Source organism: Oryza sativa, chromosome 9 (assembly GCF_034140825.1).
Source record: "Oryza sativa Japonica Group chromosome 9, ASM3414082v1".
In the NCBI taxonomy this organism is placed as follows: Eukaryota; Viridiplantae; Streptophyta; class Magnoliopsida; order Poales; family Poaceae; genus Oryza; species Oryza sativa.
In genome coordinates, this window is record NC_089043.1 from 16,151,938 (window position 1) to 16,174,750 (window position 22,813).

The 22,813-nt window shown below is 39.2% G+C and overlaps 4 protein-coding genes and 1 long non-coding RNA gene across 6 annotated transcripts; 3 read left to right on the plus strand and 2 right to left on the minus strand.

Annotated features, from left to right (window-relative positions):
• The first annotated feature begins 837 nt into the window (after positions 1-837).
• Positions 838-3,711, plus strand: LOC4346849 (hypersensitive-induced response protein-like protein 2). The gene is made up of 6 exons (NM_001422735.1): positions 838-941; positions 1,903-2,098; positions 2,311-2,431; positions 2,647-2,738; positions 2,814-2,910; positions 3,128-3,711. The coding sequence occupies exons 2-6, from the start codon at positions 1,910-1,912 to the stop codon at positions 3,490-3,492; spliced, it is 864 nt and encodes a 287-aa protein (NP_001409664.1). The 5' UTR covers positions 838-941; positions 1,903-1,909; the 3' UTR covers positions 3,493-3,711.
• A 264-nt stretch (positions 3,712-3,975) lies between these two features.
• On the minus strand, positions 3,976-5,412 carry LOC4346850 (uncharacterized). Its single transcript, NM_001422736.1, has 2 exons — positions 4,950-5,412; positions 3,976-4,419 (listed from the first exon to the last, which is right to left on the minus strand). Exons 1-2 carry the CDS (start codon positions 5,096-5,098, stop codon positions 4,263-4,265), a joined length of 306 nt encoding a protein of 101 aa, NP_001409665.1. The 5' UTR covers positions 5,099-5,412; the 3' UTR covers positions 3,976-4,262.
• Positions 5,413-10,362: 4,950 nt separating this feature from the next.
• LOC4346851 (mitochondrial outer membrane protein porin 1-like) lies at positions 10,363-13,868 on the plus strand. The gene is made up of 6 exons (NM_001403745.1): positions 10,363-10,553; positions 10,681-10,748; positions 11,685-11,795; positions 12,169-12,255; positions 12,343-12,551; positions 13,196-13,868. Exons 1-6 carry the CDS (start codon positions 10,508-10,510, stop codon positions 13,497-13,499), a joined length of 825 nt encoding a protein of 274 aa, NP_001390674.1. The 5' UTR covers positions 10,363-10,507; the 3' UTR covers positions 13,500-13,868.
• Positions 13,869-14,861: 993 nt separating this feature from the next.
• LOC9268489 (isochorismate synthase 1, chloroplastic) lies at positions 14,862-20,113 on the plus strand. Of its 2 annotated transcripts, none has more exons than NR_175405.1 (15): positions 14,862-15,041; positions 15,138-15,622; positions 16,910-17,027; positions 17,127-17,243; positions 17,322-17,468; positions 17,604-17,678; positions 17,741-17,809; positions 18,022-18,136; positions 18,258-18,315; positions 18,457-18,567; positions 18,726-18,810; positions 18,947-19,044; positions 19,171-19,263; positions 19,349-19,433; positions 19,779-20,113. NR_175405.1 is itself a non-coding variant. In NM_001403748.1 (15 exons), exons 1-14 carry the CDS (start codon positions 14,946-14,948, stop codon positions 19,421-19,423), a joined length of 1,746 nt encoding a protein of 581 aa, NP_001390677.1. In that variant the 5' UTR covers positions 14,862-14,945; the 3' UTR covers positions 19,424-19,433; positions 19,779-20,113. The 2 variants fall into 2 exon arrangements, 1 of the variants encoding a protein (NP_001390677.1); NM_001403748.1 differs by having other exon boundaries at positions 18,018-18,136.
• LOC136351766 (uncharacterized) lies at positions 16,989-20,733 on the minus strand. Its single transcript, XR_010734903.1, has 2 exons — positions 20,353-20,733; positions 16,989-17,357 (listed from the first exon to the last, which is right to left on the minus strand). It is a non-coding gene; the product is annotated as an uncharacterized lncRNA (long non-coding RNA).
• Positions 20,734-22,813: the final 2,080 nt, after the last annotated feature.

Sequence of the window (22,813 nt, forward strand, 5' to 3'; positions counted from 1 at the left end):
TCTTCTCCTTTACAGGTTATTACTCTAGTTACCCGGTGGCTGCGTACCTGGGCTATCCTCCACAAACCGGGATTGCAGGATACTATTGCGGTGGTATCTCGACGTTTGGACCAGGTGGCACGGGATGTTTTTACCCAAGAGCATAGGTGGCGATCTAGTCTACGGATTGATAGTCACTAACATCTATGTTTCGTGATGGGGGTTTAGTTTCGTCCTTTTATTGGTTGTGTGCATTTTATGCAGAGGCCGGGGGTGAGCTCAGTTGAAATGTATCATCTTGGTATATTTGACTGAGTCTTAATAAAGCTTCCATTATCTAAAAAATTACACCCCACTTACACATCACTTACATATGTAATTAATACGTAATTTTGGTATTTACATATGTAATGTAATTTTAAGACTTACATTAAAATTACATATGTAATTTAGGAACTTACAATGTAAATACATGTCAACTATTTTTTGGTGAAAAATATGATGCTATAACTATAAATATAGGTAGTCCCAAATTTTATCTCATTTTCTAAAAGAAAAGGTAATAAATATATCGATCAGGACATTGTAAATATGGACCAAAATAAAACCCTACTAGAAACTTTCTTAAAACATCGACCAAAAATAAAACTATTTCCTAATTACAGTCCTTTCCCGTCACCAAGAAGTATCCGCGACTACCATATTCGACGGACAGGCGAATCACCGCCGTCCGATCGTCATCGAGAGAAGATCTGGGCCGTCCATCGCGGTAATTAATTAAATTAAAGAGCACCGCCTCTACTTCTCGGCCGCGTCTGTGTGTATATATAGACCCCCACACGATGGAGCTCTCAAAACCCCAAAGCAAATCAAAGCTGCAACCGCTCACGAATCATCTCCTCTCAGTGTTTACTTCGGCGAATTTGAATTCTTCGTCGGATTCTCCTCTGCCTCGATCGAAGGTAAGAAGGTTTTCGAGGATTTCTTGAAGGTTTTCATCTCCTCTCCGAGTATTAGATGGATTTTGGTAATGCGGGCACGGGCCTGGGGTTCTTTGGGGGGATTTTGTGAGATGGTTATGCTTGTGAAAAATTAAAGTGGAAGAAATATTTTCTTCTTTTTTGTGGGGTATATTCAGCGTGTTTAAACCCTACTAAAAAGCTTTGGTTCGAGAGTCGTTTTTGCGGGTTTGTGTGATGGATCTGTTTGTTTATGTAGTTTGGGTGTGCTAGTTTAGTTTGCCTTTAGGTGGCCAAGAAATTTGCATCTTGGTGGCGATCGTTTCCTTTGATCCCAGTGTTCTTTTAGTGCGCCATGCCAACACTCGTTTGTCTTGCGGTGCTTACTGATCTGATCAGTTGGTTTTAGTGATTCGAGTTTTTCTAACGGATACCGCTGAATGTTTTTTTGTGACTTATTTTTCGAGGTGTTGTGGTGTTTCATATGTATATATATATTTTAAGTTTCCATGATGTATTATTATTTTGATTGCATATGATCCACTTTTTTTACTGTCTCAAGCATGCGCTTATTTGAAATAATTAGATGGGATGAGTTCTTTGGGGGATGAATTTGATATTGTGCCACGAGTTGATATGATTGAGCTGTTTTGTGGTGTCTCAGATTTACTAATTTTCAAAGCATTGAGCTGCATTACGAACTACTTTATATTTGTCATCATGTAATGTCATTCTGATTGGGCATGATTCACACTTTTCTAACTGTTACTTGGGAGTTGGGACTGTTAACTTCAATCTGTACAAATTATTGTGAAGCATATCCTAAAATTTGTAGCCTCGCTTTTCAGTGATACCTTCACTGATTTTGCATTGCAAGCTTCACTTGTGAGATGATAAATAAATAAAATTATACTTTCTGCAGTATCTGAACCATCTTTCAAGTTTAAGTCGTTTTCCTTTGCAGGTAAGACATGGGTCAGTGTTTGGGTTTAGTACAGATTGATCAGTCAACTGTAGCCATCAAAGAAAATTTCGGCAAGTTTAGTGAGGTTCTAGAGCCTGGGTGCCACTTCTTACCTTGGTGCATAGGACAGCAAATTGCTGGTTACCTCTCACTGCGTGTGAAGCAGCTGGATGTCCGCTGCGAAACAAAGACAAAGGTTTACTCCAATCTCGTTCTATTTTTTCTTTTTTTCATGCTTTGCTGGAAAGTGAACAATGAGTGAAGAACATATTTCTGTTATAAAGTGAAACCCAGATAACTCACTAACTCAGTATGAGTGAAGAACAGAAATATTTCATTAACATTTTTGAGATAACTCACTAGGTATATTTTTTCCTAGCTCTAATGTATGGATCTTTGTGAATTTAGGACAATGTCTTTGTCACTGTTGTTGCATCTGTGCAATACCGTGCTCTTGCTGACAAGGCATCTGATGCCTTCTACAAACTAAGCAACACCAGGGAACAAATCCAGTCGTATGTCTTTGATGGTAAATGTTCTGCACTTCCATCTGTCTGAAAATTCTATTTCACATGTCGAAGTCCCCATCTCTTTTCATATATAGTTTTGTCTTCGTGTGTTCTTTGCTAGGCTAGTTGAAGTTAACAGTTTCAGTTTTGAGCATCATATATACCTGCTAAGTTTTTAATTAGTGAACGAAAGGAATTCTACGTTTCTCATTGGGCGACATCGTTTATCTTTTAGTCATTAGAGCTACTGTTCCAAAGCTGAACTTGGATGATGCATTTGAGCAGAAGAATGATATTGCAAAGGCTGTTGAAGATGAGCTTGAAAAGGTTTGTCTACTATTTGCTATCCTAGAGACAAGAAAACATTTGTTTTTGGACTGACTGGATTTATGATTGCTGTAGGCAATGTCTGCATATGGGTATGAGATTGTGCAAACTCTGATCATTGATATTGAGCCTGATGTCCATGTCAAGAGAGCAATGAATGAGATCAACGCAGGCAAGTAACCATTGCCCTTTCCCTGCATAATTGTTGCTTGCTTTCGATCTTCTCGCCAAAGATTGAGTTGGCAATAGCTTTTTGGGAATACTGAGTTGGCAATAGTTCCTTCCATCAATCACATAATCATTTACACATTGATTGTTTTGATTGATTCTGTAACATGTACTCAGAATTATTTCCATCTAACATCTTGATTTATGGTATTGTTGAGCAGCTGCAAGATTGAGGGTGGCAGCCAATGAGAAAGCCGAAGCCGAGAAGATACTACAGATCAAGAAAGCTGAAGGAGAGGCAGAGTCCAAGTACCTGGCTGGTGTCGGTATCGCGAGGCAGCGTCAGGCCATAGTGGATGGGCTGAGAGACAGCGTGCTCGCCTTCTCGGAGAATGTCCCTGGAACCACTGCAAAGGATATCATGGACATGGTTCTTGTTACCCAGTACTTTGACACCATGAAGGAGATTGGGGCCTCCTCCAAGTCCACCTCAGTGTTCATCCCCCATGGCCCCGGAGCAGTCAAGGATGTCGCGGCGCAGATAAGAGATGGCCTCCTCCAGGCCAATGCCGAACGCAATGACTGAATGATGGCTTCGGTTTTGCAAGCAGCATGGAGTTCTTCATCACTATCCTAGAAACATATCGTGTGAGATTAAATGTTACAGCAATGGTTAAGTGGAGTATATTTTAGGTCTACACGCATGCAAATCTCTCTTTAAGTTGTGGATCTTATACTTGTTACCTACTAGATGAGTAGATGGTTGTTAAGACTTTCATGAGTTGCGCTAAACCATTTGTCAGACATATATTATAGTACTGGTTGGTATATCACTTATAACAGATTGCAAGTTCCAGGAATTTGGTGATATTATGCTGTGTTGTATGGTTGTAGAAAATCCATCAGATTGAGCTTGATGTGTGCCTATCAGGCTTTGTGTTGTGCAAAGCTGGAGGGGTTTATGTGAACAGGGCCTAGAGGCAATGTTCATAATAATGGTGTGTGCATGTACTTGGTTTTTGGTGGCTCAATAATGGCAGATTCACATGAATTTGCTGTTTGGTTTTGTTCACATGAATTTTCTTGCATATATCAAGAGGCACATTGCATTACTGCATTACACACCAATCAACAATACAATTATACAGAAGAGCAATCCACCATGTAACTAACATCAGTTTTATTCACCATGTACACACATACTGATGAATCTGTTGCAGAGGCAGCACTGACACTACCCAAAACACACAAGTCTGCCACCACCAATGCTCATGTGCAATACAGAAGTTGGTGCCATCTACAAATGTTTTGCCTTTGTGAAAATGGCAGGACAGGGAATGGAGGGAGCAGCAGTTCTCAGGAACACAGGCCTCGCAGGGTTCTGATCGAGCTTGAGCAGGTCGGGCATGGCTGCTGCGGCTGCTGCTTGACGTAGAGACCAAACTGGTTCCAGGCCTCCATGTACTCCTTTCTCCACTCCTCTCGCAGCTCCGCGGAGTCGCGGTACCATTGCCTGATGATTCACAAAATGATGAGCAAAGTTTCAGGTCAGAAGGGTACTAGTACTGAGCAAATTGCTTGAGGTAACAGAAGAAAAGATGAATATTCTTGTGTTCAGTATTCACTTCTTTTACAAAAAAAAAAAAGAGTATTCACTTCTTTTAGCAACTGATCAAGCACCAATTAAACTAACTGTAGTTTCACTTTGGTCAGAAAATTCAGCAAGAAATATGATGGCCGTTTGCTTGACCGAAATGTTCTTAAAACACGAAAATTAATCGGATTTAGGGATCTCCCTAATTCACCAGCGATGATCCATCATCAATTCAACTCTCCACTGTTAAGAGCAGAGCTATGATCCAGCCTGTAAGCAAAAGGCAGATACCAATAGACAGCAAGCTACATCATAGCCATTGACTCGGAGAGATCGAGCAAAACGGATTCGATTCACTGCATCGAGCGAGCTCGAGGCGTCGGGGTGGGCATTACGTCGAACACGCCGCGTGCAAGAACCGGGAATCGCGTCGTGCTCTGCTCACTGACCTGCACACGAGCGAGCAGCTGAGGAGGTCGACGCAGTCCAGCTGCGAGAACACCCGCGCGATCACGTCCGCCGGCGCCCGCAGCGCCGCCGCCTCGCCTCCGCCGGCAACCATCTCCTCCTCCTGCTGCTGCTTCCGCGGCGGCGCCATCGCCTTCCTCTCCTAGGAAATCCCCACCTGGCCGGTTGAATTTAAGCGATCTTGGCATAAAAATTTAAGGGGAAAACAACAAATTTGCAGCGATTTGTTTAAAGCCCGAGTGGATCGGGATGATCGATTGCTTGGCCCAGGTCAAGAGAGATGACGCGAGATTTGGGGATAACACGAAATGAATTCGGGTGATTGCGAAATCGCGGACGCAGAATAATTAAAAGGTGATTTGGATGGGGAGGGGGAAGGGATTATTGGATCGTTTGGAAGAATTGATGCTGGGCAGCTGATGGTGTGGTGATGCACATTGTCATGACTTTTCTTTGAGATCCACAGCGTTGTGGCTTATGCCTATTGTTGGGCGGCTGATGATGCCATATGATTTATCTTGATATGACAGGATGTTTATAGGTGATTTGTTGCATAACTTTGTGGTTACTTCCTCCGTAAAAAAACTTAGGGCCTGTTTGGTACAACTCCAACTTTTAAATTTAGCTTCAGGGTCTGGAGTGGAGTTGTGAAGCTGCATAAACCCAGCTCCACAACTCTATAGTTTATTTTGTGATAGAGCTCCACAAAACTGTTGGGAGTACCTATACATCTTTCGAAAGATTTTTATAATCGTATCACACAGATTTTTAATCTTTATATTAAAATCCGATAGATATAATAAAAAGCAAAAAGCAATTAAGAAACACCATAATGAATATTAAATTACCATATCCTCAAGAAAAAGACCAAATCCAATACAAAATTTAAAATTTACATGTGAAGATTCAAAAATTACAGTGTAACTTACAAAAGTTACAGTGTAAGTTTTATAAATTACACTGTAACTTACAAGAAAATGCACTGTAAATTTGAGTGAGAAAATCGAGTGAGAGATAAGAAAAAATCTTTCGAGTGAGATATAGCAAAATCGAAACTGTTTGGCTAATATGATAGGATGGGACTCCAGATTCGTTATATGGGAGATGGAGCTGTGCCAATCTGATAGGACGGGACTCCAGATTCGTTATATGGGGTATATTCACTCCTAGATTGATTTTTTTTTTACGGATAAGGCCATATTATCTTTGTAGATAATAAAATACTCGTATTTTATATTCCATCGTCCCGAAAAAATATAACTTACGAGGATGAGCCTGAAAGTGTTTTGTTTTTTTAGGGAGGCGTACATTACAGTAATATTTGATTAGAAAATGTATTAACAACACATATTTTTTTCCTTTGTCACGTACGATGTTGACTTTCATGCTTCACAATTGACTATATATCTTATTTAAAATTTTAGTGTGCATAAGAAAATATAAGCCATTTTTAAAGTATTTAATGATAAAACAAGTCATAACATAATAAATTATATTTACATATATATATTTAATAAAATAAGTGGTGATATTTAAAAACATTATGCATTTAAAAATGGAGGTAGTATAATGTTACATGTAGGGTGCTATATTTCAAAATGGATAAGTAATAAAGAGCAACATTCCCTTGTCAAAATACCTAATACATTAGGCCAAGAAAGTCAAACACTTGCCTGTTTATTTATACATAGAACTTTTTATTTGACAGGTTTATTTCTGTAGAATGTTTTTCCTTGATGGCCTCATCTTTTCACTTATTATTATGCTTATTAGTCAAAATTTAAATTTGTAACCTTAAATTTGAAGCTGATTTTGAGGTTTTTTCATCGAAGTTTATTTTTCAGTCGTTGCTTTTAGATCGATAAGAACACGTATATAAAAGTTTTATTCATGAATTATTTTTCGTTTGTAAATATGCCGTTTGATGGGGCCTTAAGTTTGTTTTGGACAAAGCAAAGACAGCGTTGCTTTCCTTTGCAGAAGAAACAGTTTCTCTATTTTTACCCCAAAAAAAAAGAGCAAAACATCTGGGTTAAAAACTCCTGCAAATTTCATGTAAATTTCCATATGTTTTGGATTGGTTAATTCTTTAATTTACATTCTAACATATTTCTGCTATTCTCATTCCCTTTTCAAAAGGAAATTTCTAGTTGGAATAACAAAGCCTAACAAGCCTACCAAAAAGCAAGATGTTCTGGCTGTTCCAACATTAGGCCTAGCTAAGGGCTTGTTTGTTCAGTTTAAGATTTTTTTAATCAAGATTATTAAATTTGATTACTCTAAGCTGGATTATAATAAGCTGGTTTAGAATAAGCTACGAGTTATTTGTCTCTAGATTATTGGAAGCATCTAAGGGTAGTGGGTCTTTAGCCACTCAATAATCCGGAAAAAGCTCCTCCCTAGAAGATTATTAGATTATACTAATCTAGCTTATAGATTATAATAATATATCATAATAATCTACTTGTTTATTTTCAGCTTACTTCTAATAATACAGATTATAATAATTCTAAGCTGAATGAAACAGGGCCTAAACCAACATCTCCTTAACCTCTTGTTTAATTGATTTTGGGCTACGTAGACACGGCCCTCAAAGCCTGGGCCATGTTGGCTTGGGTAGGATTATGGGCTTGAAGTGACATTTTGATGTGTAGGTTTTGCCCTCTTCATCAATTTTAAGCTAGTAAATTTTGCTACAGGTCATTCAAATTTTGTGTGATTTGTTGGTAGTCATCGTAAAAAACGTGTCACGGTTAAAAGATACCCTAAAACCTGATAATTTGCTAGAGGACACTTTCGCCTCAATTGAAGAGATAAGTTCTTATGAAAGACGAGAATGTCCCTAGTACCACATGCTTCAAACATGGAGTGAAATTTTGAAAATTATGCAACTTTAAATTTGCCATCACCCCAAGTATATCGCTAGCATACATCATATTCCATTTTCGCTCTAGCCACAGGTTGTGTTTAGTTCACACTGAAATTGGAAATTTGGTTGACGGAAAAGTTGGAAGTTTATGTGTGTTGGAAAGTTTTGATGTGATGGAAAAGTTGGAAGTTTGGAAAAAAAAAAACTTTGGAACTAAACACGACCTCAGCTTGGAAGTTTTTGGCCTTAGGGGCATCCTCATCCTTTTAAAGAATTTTTCTCTCCAATTGAGTCGAAAGTGTCCTGAGCAAATTACTAGTTTTTTCTCTCCAATTGAGCCGAAAGTGTCCTTAGCAAATTAGCAAATTACTAGTTTTTATGGTATCTTTCAGTGGTAACACGTTTTGCGATATCTATAAGCTAATTACATAAAATATGAGTGTCATATAGCAAAATTTGCCTTTGAAGCATGATTCATTTGAAAAATGTTGGAGGTTTTTTTTTTTCTCTCTCTCTCTTTATTTGTTTATTTCAGAATGCATTATATTTATAGATTTATCAGCAATTCGTGTCTTTCGTTTATCCTCTTTTCTAACCTTCGCTCCTTCGTTTTTCACGCACACGTTTCCTAAACTACTAAATGATGCGTTCTTTTTTAAAAAAATAGAAAAAAATGCTAATACTTGAAAATAAATTATAGAAAAATTGCTTGAAAAAAATCATATTAATCACTTCTTTTATGTTTTTAGCTTATACTTAATTAATCATGATCTAATAAGTCACCTCGTTTTTCGTGTGGGAGGATAAGTTTCCAACATGGAGCAACGAACGCAACCTAAGTTTATTTTTTTAACTAAAATTGCCGTGTTTGCTATGGAGACAGCTTTATAAGAATGTCACCTTAGTCGAATTTTAATTGCCTAATGTACCATGGCTTGTAAATCAACATCCAACTCTTTCTTTATCCTAAGTCATCCCTAACTTGCCCTTTTTATTTTGCTTTTCCATTTTTTTTTCTAATGGAACCTCAAATGACATTCGTGCTATACTTTCACGGTACATTCACTCATTGGCTGATGAAGAGTTAGGCCTAGTTTGGATATATTTGGTTTAGCTTTTTTACGACAGCTAAAACGAAGTAAGCCATTAGAGTATAATTAATTGAATATTAATGATTATAAAATTTAAATATAAGTTTATTTGATTTTTAAAATAAACTTCTATATAAAAGATTTTGCAAAAAAAACACACGCACACCATTTAACAGATTGAAAAAAAACGTGTTAATGGAAAATAAAGAAGTTACAGTTTGGAGTTAGGGCAAAAGTAAGTATTTGTTATTGAAAATCTCACAATATATATGTATAAGCAGGCAATACGGTGGGTTCCATGAAAATATAAGAATCTAGCAGAAGAACTATTTTATTTCTCTATTTCCTGGTTTTAAAGAAAAGAATACAGCCTTAGTTACATTTAAGCTGCAATGGAAATAAAAACCCACACACGGTATTATGTATTTATTATCCATTGGCCATTTGGACCATTGGATCAAGATATGTATATATCATGGACCTTTGTCGCATTTTCAATATTTTCCATTATACCGATATGCACTCTGTATACAATTGCAATGCATTCGTGATTTGGAACATAAGAACATATGAATCTAGCTAGACAAGATTTTGATCAAAAGTTTAGACACAATATCAAAAGGACTATTTGATTATACATCGCTCAATCATGTACATCTTGTTGAATAGAGAATATATGCCTTAGAATCCTTACATTCAATCACATGGTTTGGAAAAGAATAAACCCGTTTGATGCTCTAGCTCTCAAGTCTCAGCAGGCTAGACAGCCACATCTCCAGCCTGTGTATTCAGCTACTCTGAAAAAATGAAAATGCTATGGGGCACAACAAAAGCAACACATAATTATAGCTGCACAACCAGGTTATTAGTTGACATAGGCTTTGACCTTTTGAGTTATAACTGACAAGTCGTGACAAAATAAACGAAACAATTATAATAAATTTTGAAAAAAGTTTTATATCTATATTATGTTGGGTGTAAAAGACAGTGCTGAAAATTAGATTGTGATGAAAACACATCAAAATTAAGTTTTAAAATATTGTAGCTGATAAGTTAACAAGTAGATGATAAGAGGCATACAATATACTTTCAATTGTGAATTATGAAAATGTGAAATTTAGATTCAATGAAATAGTATTTACATTTATTTGCAATAAATGGTTAAAATATTATTGAACTAACCCATTCTGCACCTGATATCATCACAAATTTATAAACCATTTGAATTTTGAACAACAAAAAAAAATCCGATACCAAGATGATACCAAAGGACGGGTTAGATACTTGAGACATCTAGAGATAACAACGTCATTTGAACTCAAGATATAACAGAAGCAAAGGATAAAATAAAGAAAAAAACCGAAGAAAAAAAAAGATAAAACCAGAAACGAAATAAAAATCTAGGGTTTATCAGGGCCCACACGCAGCCTCGCCGCGCCGTGTTTTTTTTTTCCTCCGCCTTTATTTTCTCCTCTCCTCTCCTCTCCCGCAACCTCCACCTCCTATCCGCCGCCGCCTTCTTCTTCCTCCTCCCACCCGCGCAAGCTATCCGCCGCCGCATCGCGTCGTCGACGAGGAGATGGTGGGGCCAGGCCTGTACCCGGAGATCGGCAAGAAGGCCAGGGGTGAGCGGCCGCGTCCCCTTCTCTTGTGGGATTAGAGCTTTGGTGGTTCTTGGATTTGATTTTCTTTTTGTTTGTTTGTTTGTTTGTTTGTTTGTTGTTGATGATGAGTTGTTTGTTTTTGCTGCAGATCTGCTGTACAGGGACTACCAGACCGACCACAAGTTCACCCTCACCACCTACACCAGCAATGGCGTCGTAAGTGCTCTCGAGTTTTTTTTGTTGTTGACTTGTTGTATGTAAGAGGCTTTCTTGATTTATTTGTGTGATTTACTGCCCCTACCTGCTGTTGTTAATGTGTGATGTGTGATCTTTGCGATGGATTAGTTTATTTATAGTCCATAGTTAGTGGATTGTAGGAGGTATATGAATGCCGGGAGATTTGCCAGGTCTCGCTTGTGCCTTGGTTTGTTTCGCTTGTTTAGGAGGATTAGCAATGTACCTGTTGCTTAGTGAGACGCGGGATTTGTAAGCTAAAAGATTGTTCGAGAGATTATCTCTTGGATAGTGGTAAAATGATTTAGGAGTAATCTATATCCTAGGTAGGTCTTTTTTGTTATTGATAATGATAGGTAGGGAGTTGGGTTAAAACAACAGCATGCTTGGCAACTGATTGGTGGTTTGATTGTTTTGAAAGAGGGTTGAACATGAACTTGTTGGTTGCAGAACATTAGTTTAATTAGTCTTCTTTATTTAAGAAAGCAAGTCTATTACTGAAGCAGGGAGGACTCTTGTTTGGTACATTATGCAATTATTATACTTTGCCCTTGGTATGCTTACGGTTTTTAAAGAAAACTAAAAGTTATGGGAGAAATCCCTTCATGCAAGTGCTTGTAAGTGGAATAGTTGAAGTGTGCTCCTGCTAAGAGAAGCATTGATGAAAGTGAATTTTGTGCATAATAAACACAAAACTGTCTTGTATTGTTGGAATAACCTAAACTACTAAAGGCTGTACTAATCAATTACATGTTCGTAATGATAGCTTGTAAAGGTGGTGACTGGTTGGGGTGTATATTTGAGGGTTATCTTAGTGTTGCTTTTCCTGTATGATTGTAAATTTTGATACAATCATGCCTGTTGTGGCAGCTATGATGTTATTTGTTTAGCTCTTTGACTTGTTATTCCTTGATGCAGGCAATCACTGCTACCAGTACAAAGAAGGCTGATCTGATTTTTGGTGAGATCCAATCACAGATAAAGAACAAGAACATCACTGTAGATGTGAAAGCAAACTCAGACTCAAATGTATGACTCTTTCTCTCACGCACACACATCGTGTGCACACGCTTGCGCACACATACACACAGATAAACGTGCACACAACTAATTTACATTTTGTGATTGCCTTCTACATTGCAATGGTCTGAAATCCTTGTTCTATATGAAATACACAGACACACCCAAATAAACTTGCACACAACTTATTTAGATTTTGTGGTTGCCTGCTACATTGCAATGGTTTGAATCCTTGTTCTATATGAAATGATTTTACGTTGCCATCTGACGAATTCGTACCGAATATGCTACTAGTTTTGATTGCATTGAGCAATATGTTCTGTGATTAGCTGTTATGCCATGCTCTCCCTTTTTTGTATTGACTGCTTCTATCTTTGGCCAGGTTGTTACTACTGTAACCGTTGATGAGCTAACACCAGGATTGAAGTCCATCTTGAGCTTTGCTGTTCCGGATCAAAGATCTGGAAAGGTAATTTGCTCATGCACCACATTACTGCTTATTTTCAATGAAACCTTCTTGGTTGGTTGTCCTCACTCTCCCTCTTTTTGGTTTCAGTTTGAGCTTCAATACTCGCATGATTATGCTGGTGTTAGTGCAAGTATTGGTTTGACTGCCAGTCCTGTAGTCAATCTCTCCAGTGTTTTTGGAACCAAGGCTCTTGCTGTTGGTGCTGATGTCTCACTTGATACCGCCACGGGGAACTTGACCAAATATAATGCTGGATTGAGCTTCAGTAATGATGATCTTATCGCGTCATTGAACCTGTAAGTGTCTTGGGCTTACAGTGAATTGTTACCTTCATCATCTTCTAACTTCATAACTCTTTAAGTTATTGTGAAATCCACATTTGTACATCCTATTGACCATTCCATCTGTCCCGCTAGAAGCAATGTGTCTGTTCTTGCCATCTGAACAACTTATAGCCCAAATAGAGTTTATATATATATATTTTTATCAGGTTTCATGATCTACCTCTTTCAATAATGGTAGGAAACATGAGATAAAATAGAGTAAACTTATCAATGTTAATATCTTATTGTAGTTGACATGTTTCCTTGTTCTCGTTAACTACAGAGAGCAAGATAATGTTTACAAGCCATGTTTGTGATCTCCATTCAAAAGCCGCTACTATTTTAGTTGACCATATACGATCAAGATACTTTGCACAATACACACCTTATCAACATTGAAAACTGACGTTTGGTGTTACATTCTTTTATTAAAATCAAACAAATATGTTGAATCTAGAAATAAGTATCTTGGCTTGCATCTCATATCAACTAATCATCAATCTCTATTATCCTCATCTTTAGATAGATATAACTGATCCCATATGTAGGACTTGCTAGTTGATTGTATTGTTTACCAAAAATCCAAAATCCATAATTGATTTGAAACTGTCTTGCAGGAACAACAAGGGAGATAGTCTCACTGCATCTTATTACCACATTGTGAACCATTCGGCCACAGCTGTTGGAGCTGAGCTGACCCACAGCTTCTCGAGCAACGAGAACTCCCTCACCTTCGGTACCCAGCACACTCTCGACCCGCTTACCGTCGTGAAGGCCCGCTTCAACAATTCCGGCAAGGCCAGCGCGCTGCTCCAGCACGAGTGGAGGCCAAAGTCTGTGTGGACCATCTCAGCAGAAGTTGACACCAAGGCCATTGACAAGAGCTCAAAGGTCGGCATTGCGGTGGCCCTCAAGCCTTGATTTTTCTCAGGGTGTACTTACATTTCAAAGATGAAATTGAGATGAGTTGAAAAACATCTTGGCGCATGCGCATCTTTTGGTTGTTGCAGTCTATTAGATTCCAAGAACTGCCATGTTTAATTTGAGGATTTTTTTTTTCTGTTATCGGTGTTAGCACTTGTTCAATGAGCAACCCTTGCACCCCAATAATTCAAGCTCGGCAAAATTATGAACTTGCTTCTAGGTGACAATTTTTTGTTACTATTTTCACACTGTCATTGTCCACACTGTGCTTGTGGTTATGGTGCTCCAATTAAACTAACTGTTTATATGCTTGTCAAGGTGTCTAGTAAAGTGGTTTTAAATGCTGAGCAAATGAGTACTATTAACATATTCAGTCCCTGTCTAAATACCTGTACAATTACACGTACTCTTAGACGTAAAAAATCATTCTGTGGCTACACCACGTAGGCACGTGAATTGTTTATAATATCCTTTTGAAAATAAAAGCGACGCAGGCATGTGAATTTGTTTAAAATCTGTCGGAAAAGTAAAAGAATAGTCGCGTGAATTGTTTATAATATCCTTTGGAACATAAAAGTGACGTAGGCATGCAAATTTGTTTAAAATCTGTCGGAAAAGAAAAAAAATGGTTTCAGATAAGTTTGATTGATTGATTTCGTGTACCATGCGGACTTCAGATATACTCCTATATAATAGAGACGAGACAAAAGATAACAAAATTATTCAACACTACTTTCTTAAATTATTCAACACTACTTTCTTCTTCCAAAGGAGGAAACATATTACTGATAATAAAGGGTTGGGGATGACCTGGGTTGGGTGCCTTCAAATTAAATTCCCATCCAATCACCTCTCTTTTCTCTTTTTATCCACCTATTTATTCTTATATAGATAGTATCTTTTCATTCTTAATTCTTGTGTAGAGATAATTTCTTGCATGAGAAATAATTTCTTTATCTTTTTACCTCTCTCACCATTAACTCTTGCTACATTAGACTTTTGCTTATGTTACAATGTATTTAATGATATGGAAACTAGATGACATGTTTAGGGGAGTTTAAGATTCTGAGATGCAGCTGGTTGGTAGCCGCTTTCTAAGAACCAGAATCTACAAAAATTAGGTTTCCTAGGTTTTTATTCTGGGAAAAGCTGCAGCAGCTAGAAGCTCCTCCAAACAGGCCTTTAAGGTGAAAGGTAAATGACCACAGTGCTGACCTGTAGGAATCTGCCACGTGGCAGGCTGGCAGCTAGGGGCGTGGAAAATTACGGTTGTGCCACTTATCCCCCTGAGAAATAGAGAGAATCTCCTCTTATCTCTTCGCGCTTTCCCTCGCGACGCGAACTCCCCTCCGCGCGCGCGTGGGGCACCCCTCACCTCACTCTCACTCACCCTCTTCTTCCTCCTCACGCCTCACACCGCTCAGTGACCTCGCAAACCAGCCAATGGCGCCGCCGCCGCCACCGCGGACGCTGTCGCCGTCGTCTTCGTCGCCGTCCCTGCGCTCCTCCGGCCGCCGCCCGCTCCCGTCGGCGAGACTCGTACGTACTCTCTCTCTCTCTCCCACGGTTTCTTTTCGCTTCTGCTTCCTCCGGGAGCTGATCGGTGACGCATTTCTTGGCTTTTGCTTGGTATAGGTGGGAAGATGGGTGCAGCGGCCGTCGTGCTCGCTGTCGATGAATGGGTGCGGCGCGGCGGTGGCGGGGGCGGGGGCGGTGGCGGTGCGGGAGACGCGGGCGTTGCCGGCGGCGGGCGCGGCGGGGGACGCCGTGGGGCAGCTCAGGGAGGCGGTGGCGGCGCTGGAGGCCGCCGACCCGCCGGCGTCGCCCTCCGGCATCATCCGCATCGAGGTGCCCGTCCGGCAGCGAGGGGACGCCGTGGAGTGGCTGCACGCGCAGGGCGACCTGCGCGCGCGCTGCTTCTTCTCCGCGCGTGCCGCCGCTCCCTTGCCCGAGTGCCCGGCCCTCGCCATCGCCTCCGCCGGCAACGGCAACGGCAACGGAGCAGGCGGCGTCGGAGGGGAGCAGCGGCAGCGGCCGGTGAGCGTCGCCGGCGTCGGGTCCGCCGTGTTCTTCCGCGGGACCGAGCCGTTCTCCCTCCGCGACTGGCGCGCCATCAAGAGGTAATCGATGGTGCCATCTACTACTACATTTTTTAATACATGATGATAAATGTTGATTTTGAACTTTGACTATACTAAAAACATATCCTACGCACATAAGCTTCTCGTGCTCACTAACTAGCAAATTTCACGAAAAGTTCTACAAAAAATTAGACATTTACTCCTATTAGTATTACACATATATGCAAAGTTTCGTATTCAAATTCATTAAATTTTAGCAGTAACAAAAGATGAAAAATCTGACAGTTTTAAGGGTAAAAATCTGTCAGAATTTTATATTTTTTATTACGGCTAAAATATAATAAATTTGAAGATAAAATTTTACATATAGATGTAATACTGTTTGAAGTATGTGTACAATTTTTTATAGAATTTTTCGTGACATTTGCTAGTTATTGTGCACGGAGTGTGCACAAAAAGTTTGTATGCATAGGATATGTTCCTACTAAAAAGACATGAATATTAGGAAATGACCTAATATCAAATTATTAGAAGGGGTGAAGCTTCAAACTTAGGTTGTCTAACTCACCACTCTATAGAGTTAGCTGTAGACCCTGGACGTTTCTCACCATACTCCGTTTATTGATTTTGAACATATTTCTTTTTATTCTTTTGCTATTAAGAGTCAAAGTTAAAAATGTTTGATTTACACTATTCAAAAAATAAAAATACTTATATTTTAGGATGGGGTAGTATATGATGTTATTAACTTTTTTTAAAAAAATAGAGAGATTACAATAGTAGAAACTAACCATGCGTAGCAAATTTAAGAAGTAAATGAACAGCTAGTTGCTAGTAATTTTTTTGATAAATTTCAGTTGGATTAATAAGAAATTTACGGCGATTTCTTCCTGAAAAATAAATAGAAGGGATAAATGCTCACTTGGAAGTGCTTTGTGTATTGGTTTAAGACACTTTTCTCTGGTGCTCCTTTATCATGAAGCACAAAACTTTTGCGTGTGTTCAAGAGAAAAAAAAACCACATGATCTTGCACTGTGTTAGTGAATTCTTTATATGATCTTGAATTATCTTTGAATTCCTTGATTGTTTTTATAAATTTATTTATTTATTTATTTCAATGAGCTTCATGCTGGTCTTGGCCCATACTGTGTCAGTGAACACTTCACATGGTCTCCTACTGTGTTGTTGGTGATGGTGAACTATTCACATGATCCTTTATTATCTTTGAATTTCTTGATTGTTGCTTCATGATTGCTTTTATTTTTTTTTATTCCAATGAGGTTCATGCTGGTGCTGACCCAATGACTTGATTTATGTCCATAAAGATTTCTTCCAAGGGATTGCCCACTGATTCGTGCTTATGGTGCTATCCGCTTCGATGCCACGAGCGATCATTCAGTTGAATGGGAGGAATTTGGATCATTTTACTTCATTGTTCCTCAAGTAAGTCCTTACTTAATTACCAGGATCACCCCAGTTATGGATTGGAATAGATGGAATGTGATACTGACTCCTTTGAAGTGTTTCTGATACTTGGTGTAGGTTGAGTACAATGAGCTTGAAGAGAGCTCGGTTCTCGCAACGACGATTGCATGGGATGATTCACTTTCTTGGACATGGCAAAATGCTGTGAAGGAGCTCCAATCAACTTTGCAGAAGGTATGCATTTCTCTTTCTTCCAATTCTGTCAGTCATGTGGAACTGTGGAAGATAGTAACCTTGTTGTGCTTTCTGCAGATATCATCCAGTCCAATTAAAGTGAACAATTCCACCCTGCAAACAACCATACTAAATCTTAATCATGTCCCCACAAAGGCATCCTGGGATCTTGCCGTTACTAAAGCTCTCCAGATGATTAAAGGGAAGCAAAGAGAATTAGTAAAGGTAAATTATTCATTTCATTTACTGTTTGCTAAAGAAAAAATCTAGACAAGTTTATTCCCCAAAAGAAAAAAAAATCTAGACAAGTCATGTTGTGATCATTATTTTGAAATAAGCTTGCATCGATATTTTCTGCAGGTCGTACTGGCAAGGTGTAGCAGATATATTACTGATACTTGCATTGACCCTGTTGAACTGTTGGCATGTTTAAAGGTATATTGCATCTCTTGTATTGCTGTTAAAACAATTAGATCTTTCTGACACTGAATATACAGGTTGAGGGCCAAAATGCTTATCAGTTCTGTATACAGCCACCTGATGCTCCTGCATTTGTTGGAAATAGTGTATGTCAATTCTATTCTGAAAAACAAATTCCTTCATCACATCTTCTGTGTGATCTCTTGTATCGATTTTACTCCAAATGATTTATTAGAATATCTCTTACTATATTTACATGAACTTGGATGTTTTTTCTTATTTTGGCCTTCTCATGTTAAATAACAATGACCTAAGTTCTAACTAATGTTCATTTTATGCAAATATTCTGAATAGCCAGAGCAATTATTTCATCGGAAATACTTAAACATTTCCAGCGAGGCTTTAGCTGGTACACGAGCAAGGGGGAAAACAAGGGCTGATGACTTTCAAATTGGTCAAGATTTGCTACTAAGGTACCTTTCCCTTCTTCGATTCATAAACATATAATGAACCTATCTCCAGATGATTTAAGGCGATATCAACACCGTCCGTGAAGAAAATAAAAGGAGGTCCTAATATAAAACTTTCTTGCAGTAGCAAAGAGGATAATGAATTTACTATAGTACGGGACAGCATAAAGAAGAAGCTGGAGGCAAGTTGAGTTTTACACTGACTGATTTTTTTTAGTATGATACTGACATAGTTTGTTTTGTTCCTAGTTGCAAGAATATTATTGGGGGAAAACATGGCCAGTGCAGTTTTATTCAACCAAGGAATTTATTATATTTTACAGATGATCTGCGATGATGTGGTTGTCCATCCCAGCAAGGCCCTTCGGAAACTTCCAAGAGTACAACACCTGTCAGCTCAGTTAGCTGCAAGAATGAGGAATGAAGACGATGAGGTAGTCTATGATTCAGGGCTTTCTTCAGTCTTTTATATTGGAATTTTCAGAATTTTTGGGGGTTTACTTGCAAGAAGAATTTTGGATTTTAATTTACCATATTGTCAAAAAAATGACCACACCCGATCTGATTCTTTGTGTTGGCCTGGCCATTGCAGTTTGACATCCTAAATACTCTTCATCCGAGCCCAGCCGTTTGTGGTCTGCCCACTGAAGAGGCACGCCAATTCATACAAGATTATGGTATGTGCCTCTATAATCTATTGCAACTATATTGTTATTTTCATAATTACAAATAAAATTGACGATAAAAGATTTTTTGATGAAAGTAAGGTTTATTTATGGTGATCAGTGAATGTTCTATTGTTATGTCCATCAGAAATTTTTGACCGTGGAATGTATGCTGGACCTGTTGGTTGGTTTGGAGGAGCTGAAAGTGAGTTCGCTGTTGGGATTAGATCAGCACTACTAGGAAAAGTAAGAAAAAAATGTAGTCAGTACGATTGATCATATAATTGGGATGTGATGTTTTTTTGTCAAATATGTCCATGTTGTTACCATATCCTAAGGGCCAATTAGTTACCAAGCTGTTGTTTGTTCTAGGGTCATAGCACTTTAGTTTATGCTGGTGCCGGAATTGTTGAAGGTACAAATCCATCCTTTGAATGGGATGAGCTTGACCTCAAAGCATCTCAGGTATTATTGGTCTAACTCATGATGGATTACTGCTATATTTCTTTTTTTTTAAATGCTAATGCATCCCATTTCCAATTATTTTCAGTTTGCAAAGTTACTGCAGTATCAAGAACAACATATTTGCTTGCAAGAGGCTGAAAATATGGGAACAGTGATTTGAATTGTAACTAGTAAGTCATCACATATTCATAGATTACTTTTCTAGTTCTTTCTTATCCATTTGACAGTAATCTACTTCTCAAACAAACACTTGTTTATATCCCATGGTTTATTCAGTTGAAAATTTTCATATTTTTTGAAACACGGACGCAGAAGTTTTAAGGTTATTAATCAATGCAGCATCTGAACGGTTAGTTCAGGAAAAAAATCATCTCAAAGAACATAAAATTTCTGATATTTTTGGTATTCAGAACAAGCATTTTTTTTATACTTACTAGTTACTACAAGTATGACGATTTTCAAAAGTATATCCTTTCCACTGAAGGTCCTGACGTCTTGTGCACAATTTTTTGCAGGGAGTTTTTGTTTTGTTGTGAAGAAGATTTGCTTTTTTTTTTCCTGCCATGAACTTCAAAGGATTGTCTTGTTCAAGTGCTTGCATACCAATTATGTTTCCGATCAATCAAACACCTCCTACATACGCAGCCGCTGAAGCATAAATCCAAGAAGGCGACGAAGATAAAAGTTGCGAAGAGTACAAAGGCTATATGTACAATAAATTGTTAATTATTCAGTTAGTGCAGTTGTGCAAGTATATATTGAACCTCATAGTTTGTTAGCTTCTTTCGAATCGCTTATACATTTGATTCTTAAAATAAATAAATATATATAAACACACCATTTTATGAGCATACAGACTGATTGTTACTACACATATACTTCCTCCGTTTCACGATGTAAGTCATTCTAACATTTCCTATATTTATATTGATGTTAATAAATCTAGATGGATAGATCTTTTAACATCAATATGAATGTGGAAAATGCTAGAATGACTTACACTGTGAAACGGAGGGAGTACCAAAGATCAAATCGTGCGGGAAAACCATACAAAAATATAATGCAGGATTGCAGGTAAGATAATACTACCTCTGATACATGGCTGGCTGCAGATTCTGGTGTGGATGTGGGCGGGCGACGGCGAGCTCGATTGGCTGCTGATTCTGGTAATGCATCCGGTAGCTCGTCGCCCCTCGCCGCCGACGAAGCGGAGGCGGGGGGGGGGGGGGGGGGGGGGCACTCGAGCTGCGACGCTGCGCGACGGCGATCGAGCTCGGGCGGCGAAGCTGAGCTTCTGGACTCTGGAGGTGGCGGTCGCTCCAGGGAGATCGGATGGGGGCGGAGGAGCAGGTCCGCAGCTTCCACGCGTGAACGCCGGCGGAATCTCCGGCGGCGGCGGCGGCGGCGACGGCGAGGGTAAACTGGATCGTTGGTTTCGTGTCCGCCGTTCGATTGGGAATTTGAGATCGTGAGTCTTTTACCCCTACGCCATTAATAAAATTGAAGGTTACGCGTGTGCCACAAAAAAGTTTCGAGTCATCTGTATGCCATTACATAAACTTTCGTTTACCTGTGCGCCACTTTGGATGGAATAACACTAACGGAGACTAACGGAGGTTTGAAAGATCTATTTTGCCCTTGCTCTATTTGGAACATTTGGAAGAGAAATCGGCGGCGGCTGCGACCGGCGGCGTGCCGGCGACGACCGGCGGCGGCGGCGGCTAGAGAGGCGGTGGCGTGCCGGCGAGGAGAGGCGGCGGCTAGGCTAGGGCATTGCACGGGAGAGGAGTAGTAGAGATGAAAATGCTTCAAGGGTAATTTGGTCATTTTCATATGTGGGTCTCATATATCAGAGCTCATTCTCTAACAGAAGGTGGATGGAATGACACATAGGTAAACGAAAATTTGTGTCATGGCATACAGGTGACTCGAAACTTTTTTGTAGCACACGTGTAACCTCCAACTTTCGGAGTAAAAGACTATGAGATATCGTGTGGTTGAGAGAAAGGTGAACACGTCAGCACCCACCTAGCAAAATATCTAATCTATCAGACAGATAGCTAGCCAAGCCTAGTCCATGTAGGCCCGCTAAAATTTACTTCGCGACTACTAAATCCGGCCCACCTATATTTTTGGACTCTACCAATGGTAGCGGCCCAAATTAGACCCATCTAAATTAGGCATGCCGCCTGCCTCCCGGCCTAGAGAGATGGAGGAGGGGAAAAGAGGAAGAAGAAAGGTTGGCTGCCAAAGTGTGGATCCTGCGTGAGTTCTACGTTGACTCGGCTGGGTTGACTACAGTCAACTCGCTATAATAGTTAAAATTGGGCATTATTACTGTCATAAAACCTCTCGTATATCGTTTTTGTAAGTTGAGAGACACATTGTATCTTACATCGCTAATGTTCATCTTATGCAAATGTTCTGAATAGCCGAAGCAACTGTTTCACCGGAATAACTACTTTTGGTCTTTTGCTGCATGATCCTGATCCTTCCTGACAGACTAGTTTGTTTCTGTTCATAGTGCTTGCTTGACAGAACATTTTTGTGGGAAAGGAAAACATGTCTAATGCAGCTCTATTCAACCAAGGAGGATGTTCTGATTTACAGATGATCTGTGATGAGATGATTGTCCCAGCAAGGCCCTTTGGAAACTTAATTACACCTGTAATAACTAGTAAGTTCAGTTTTAGCTGCAGGATTTAGGATTTGGTTCTTGGATTATTCTCTTTGTTTGTGATTGACCACAAATCATTGATTCTCTGTGTTGACCATTGCAGCCTGACTGACATTGCCCACTGAAGAGAAGAGGCATGTCAGTTCATACAAAATCATAGTATCTGTTACCAGTACTATCATTATGTTCTCTTTCATGGTAACATATACAAATGGGATTTATGCATTCTTTTTGGTTGAAATGAAAGTTTATTTGTGGTGATCTGTGAACGTTATCTTGTCATGTCTATGACTTTATTCAGAAAATTTATTTGGGAATAGCTGAAAGCCTGAAAGTGAGTTTGCTGTTGGGATTAGGTCAGCACTTGTTGGAAAAGTAAGAAAAACATGTATAGTCAATACGATTTATCCTAAGAGCCGGGTAGTTAGTACTAAGCTATTCTCTGTTCTAGTGTCATATCATTTTATTTTATTCTAGGGACAGTATTGTTGAAGTTACCAAGGCTGTGTTTAGTTGGATCCAAAGTTTGGATTTTGGTTAAAATTGAAAATGATGTGACTGAAAAGTTGTGTGTGTATGACAAGTTGATGTGATGGAAAAGGACTGAAGTTTGGATCCAAACTTTGGATCTAAACACAGCCCAAGTCTTTTGAATGGGACGAGCTTGCGCCAAATCATCTCAGGCATCTGATTTAACTTATGATGATTTGCTGCGATGTACTGTATTTTGGTTTAAAATCCTAACGCATCCCATTTCCAACTATTATTAGTTCGATCGCAAAGTTTTTACAGTATGAAGAACTACATATTTGCTTGCAAGAGGCTTAAAACATGGGGACGGTGATTTGAATTGAGATTTCAGAGATTATTTTT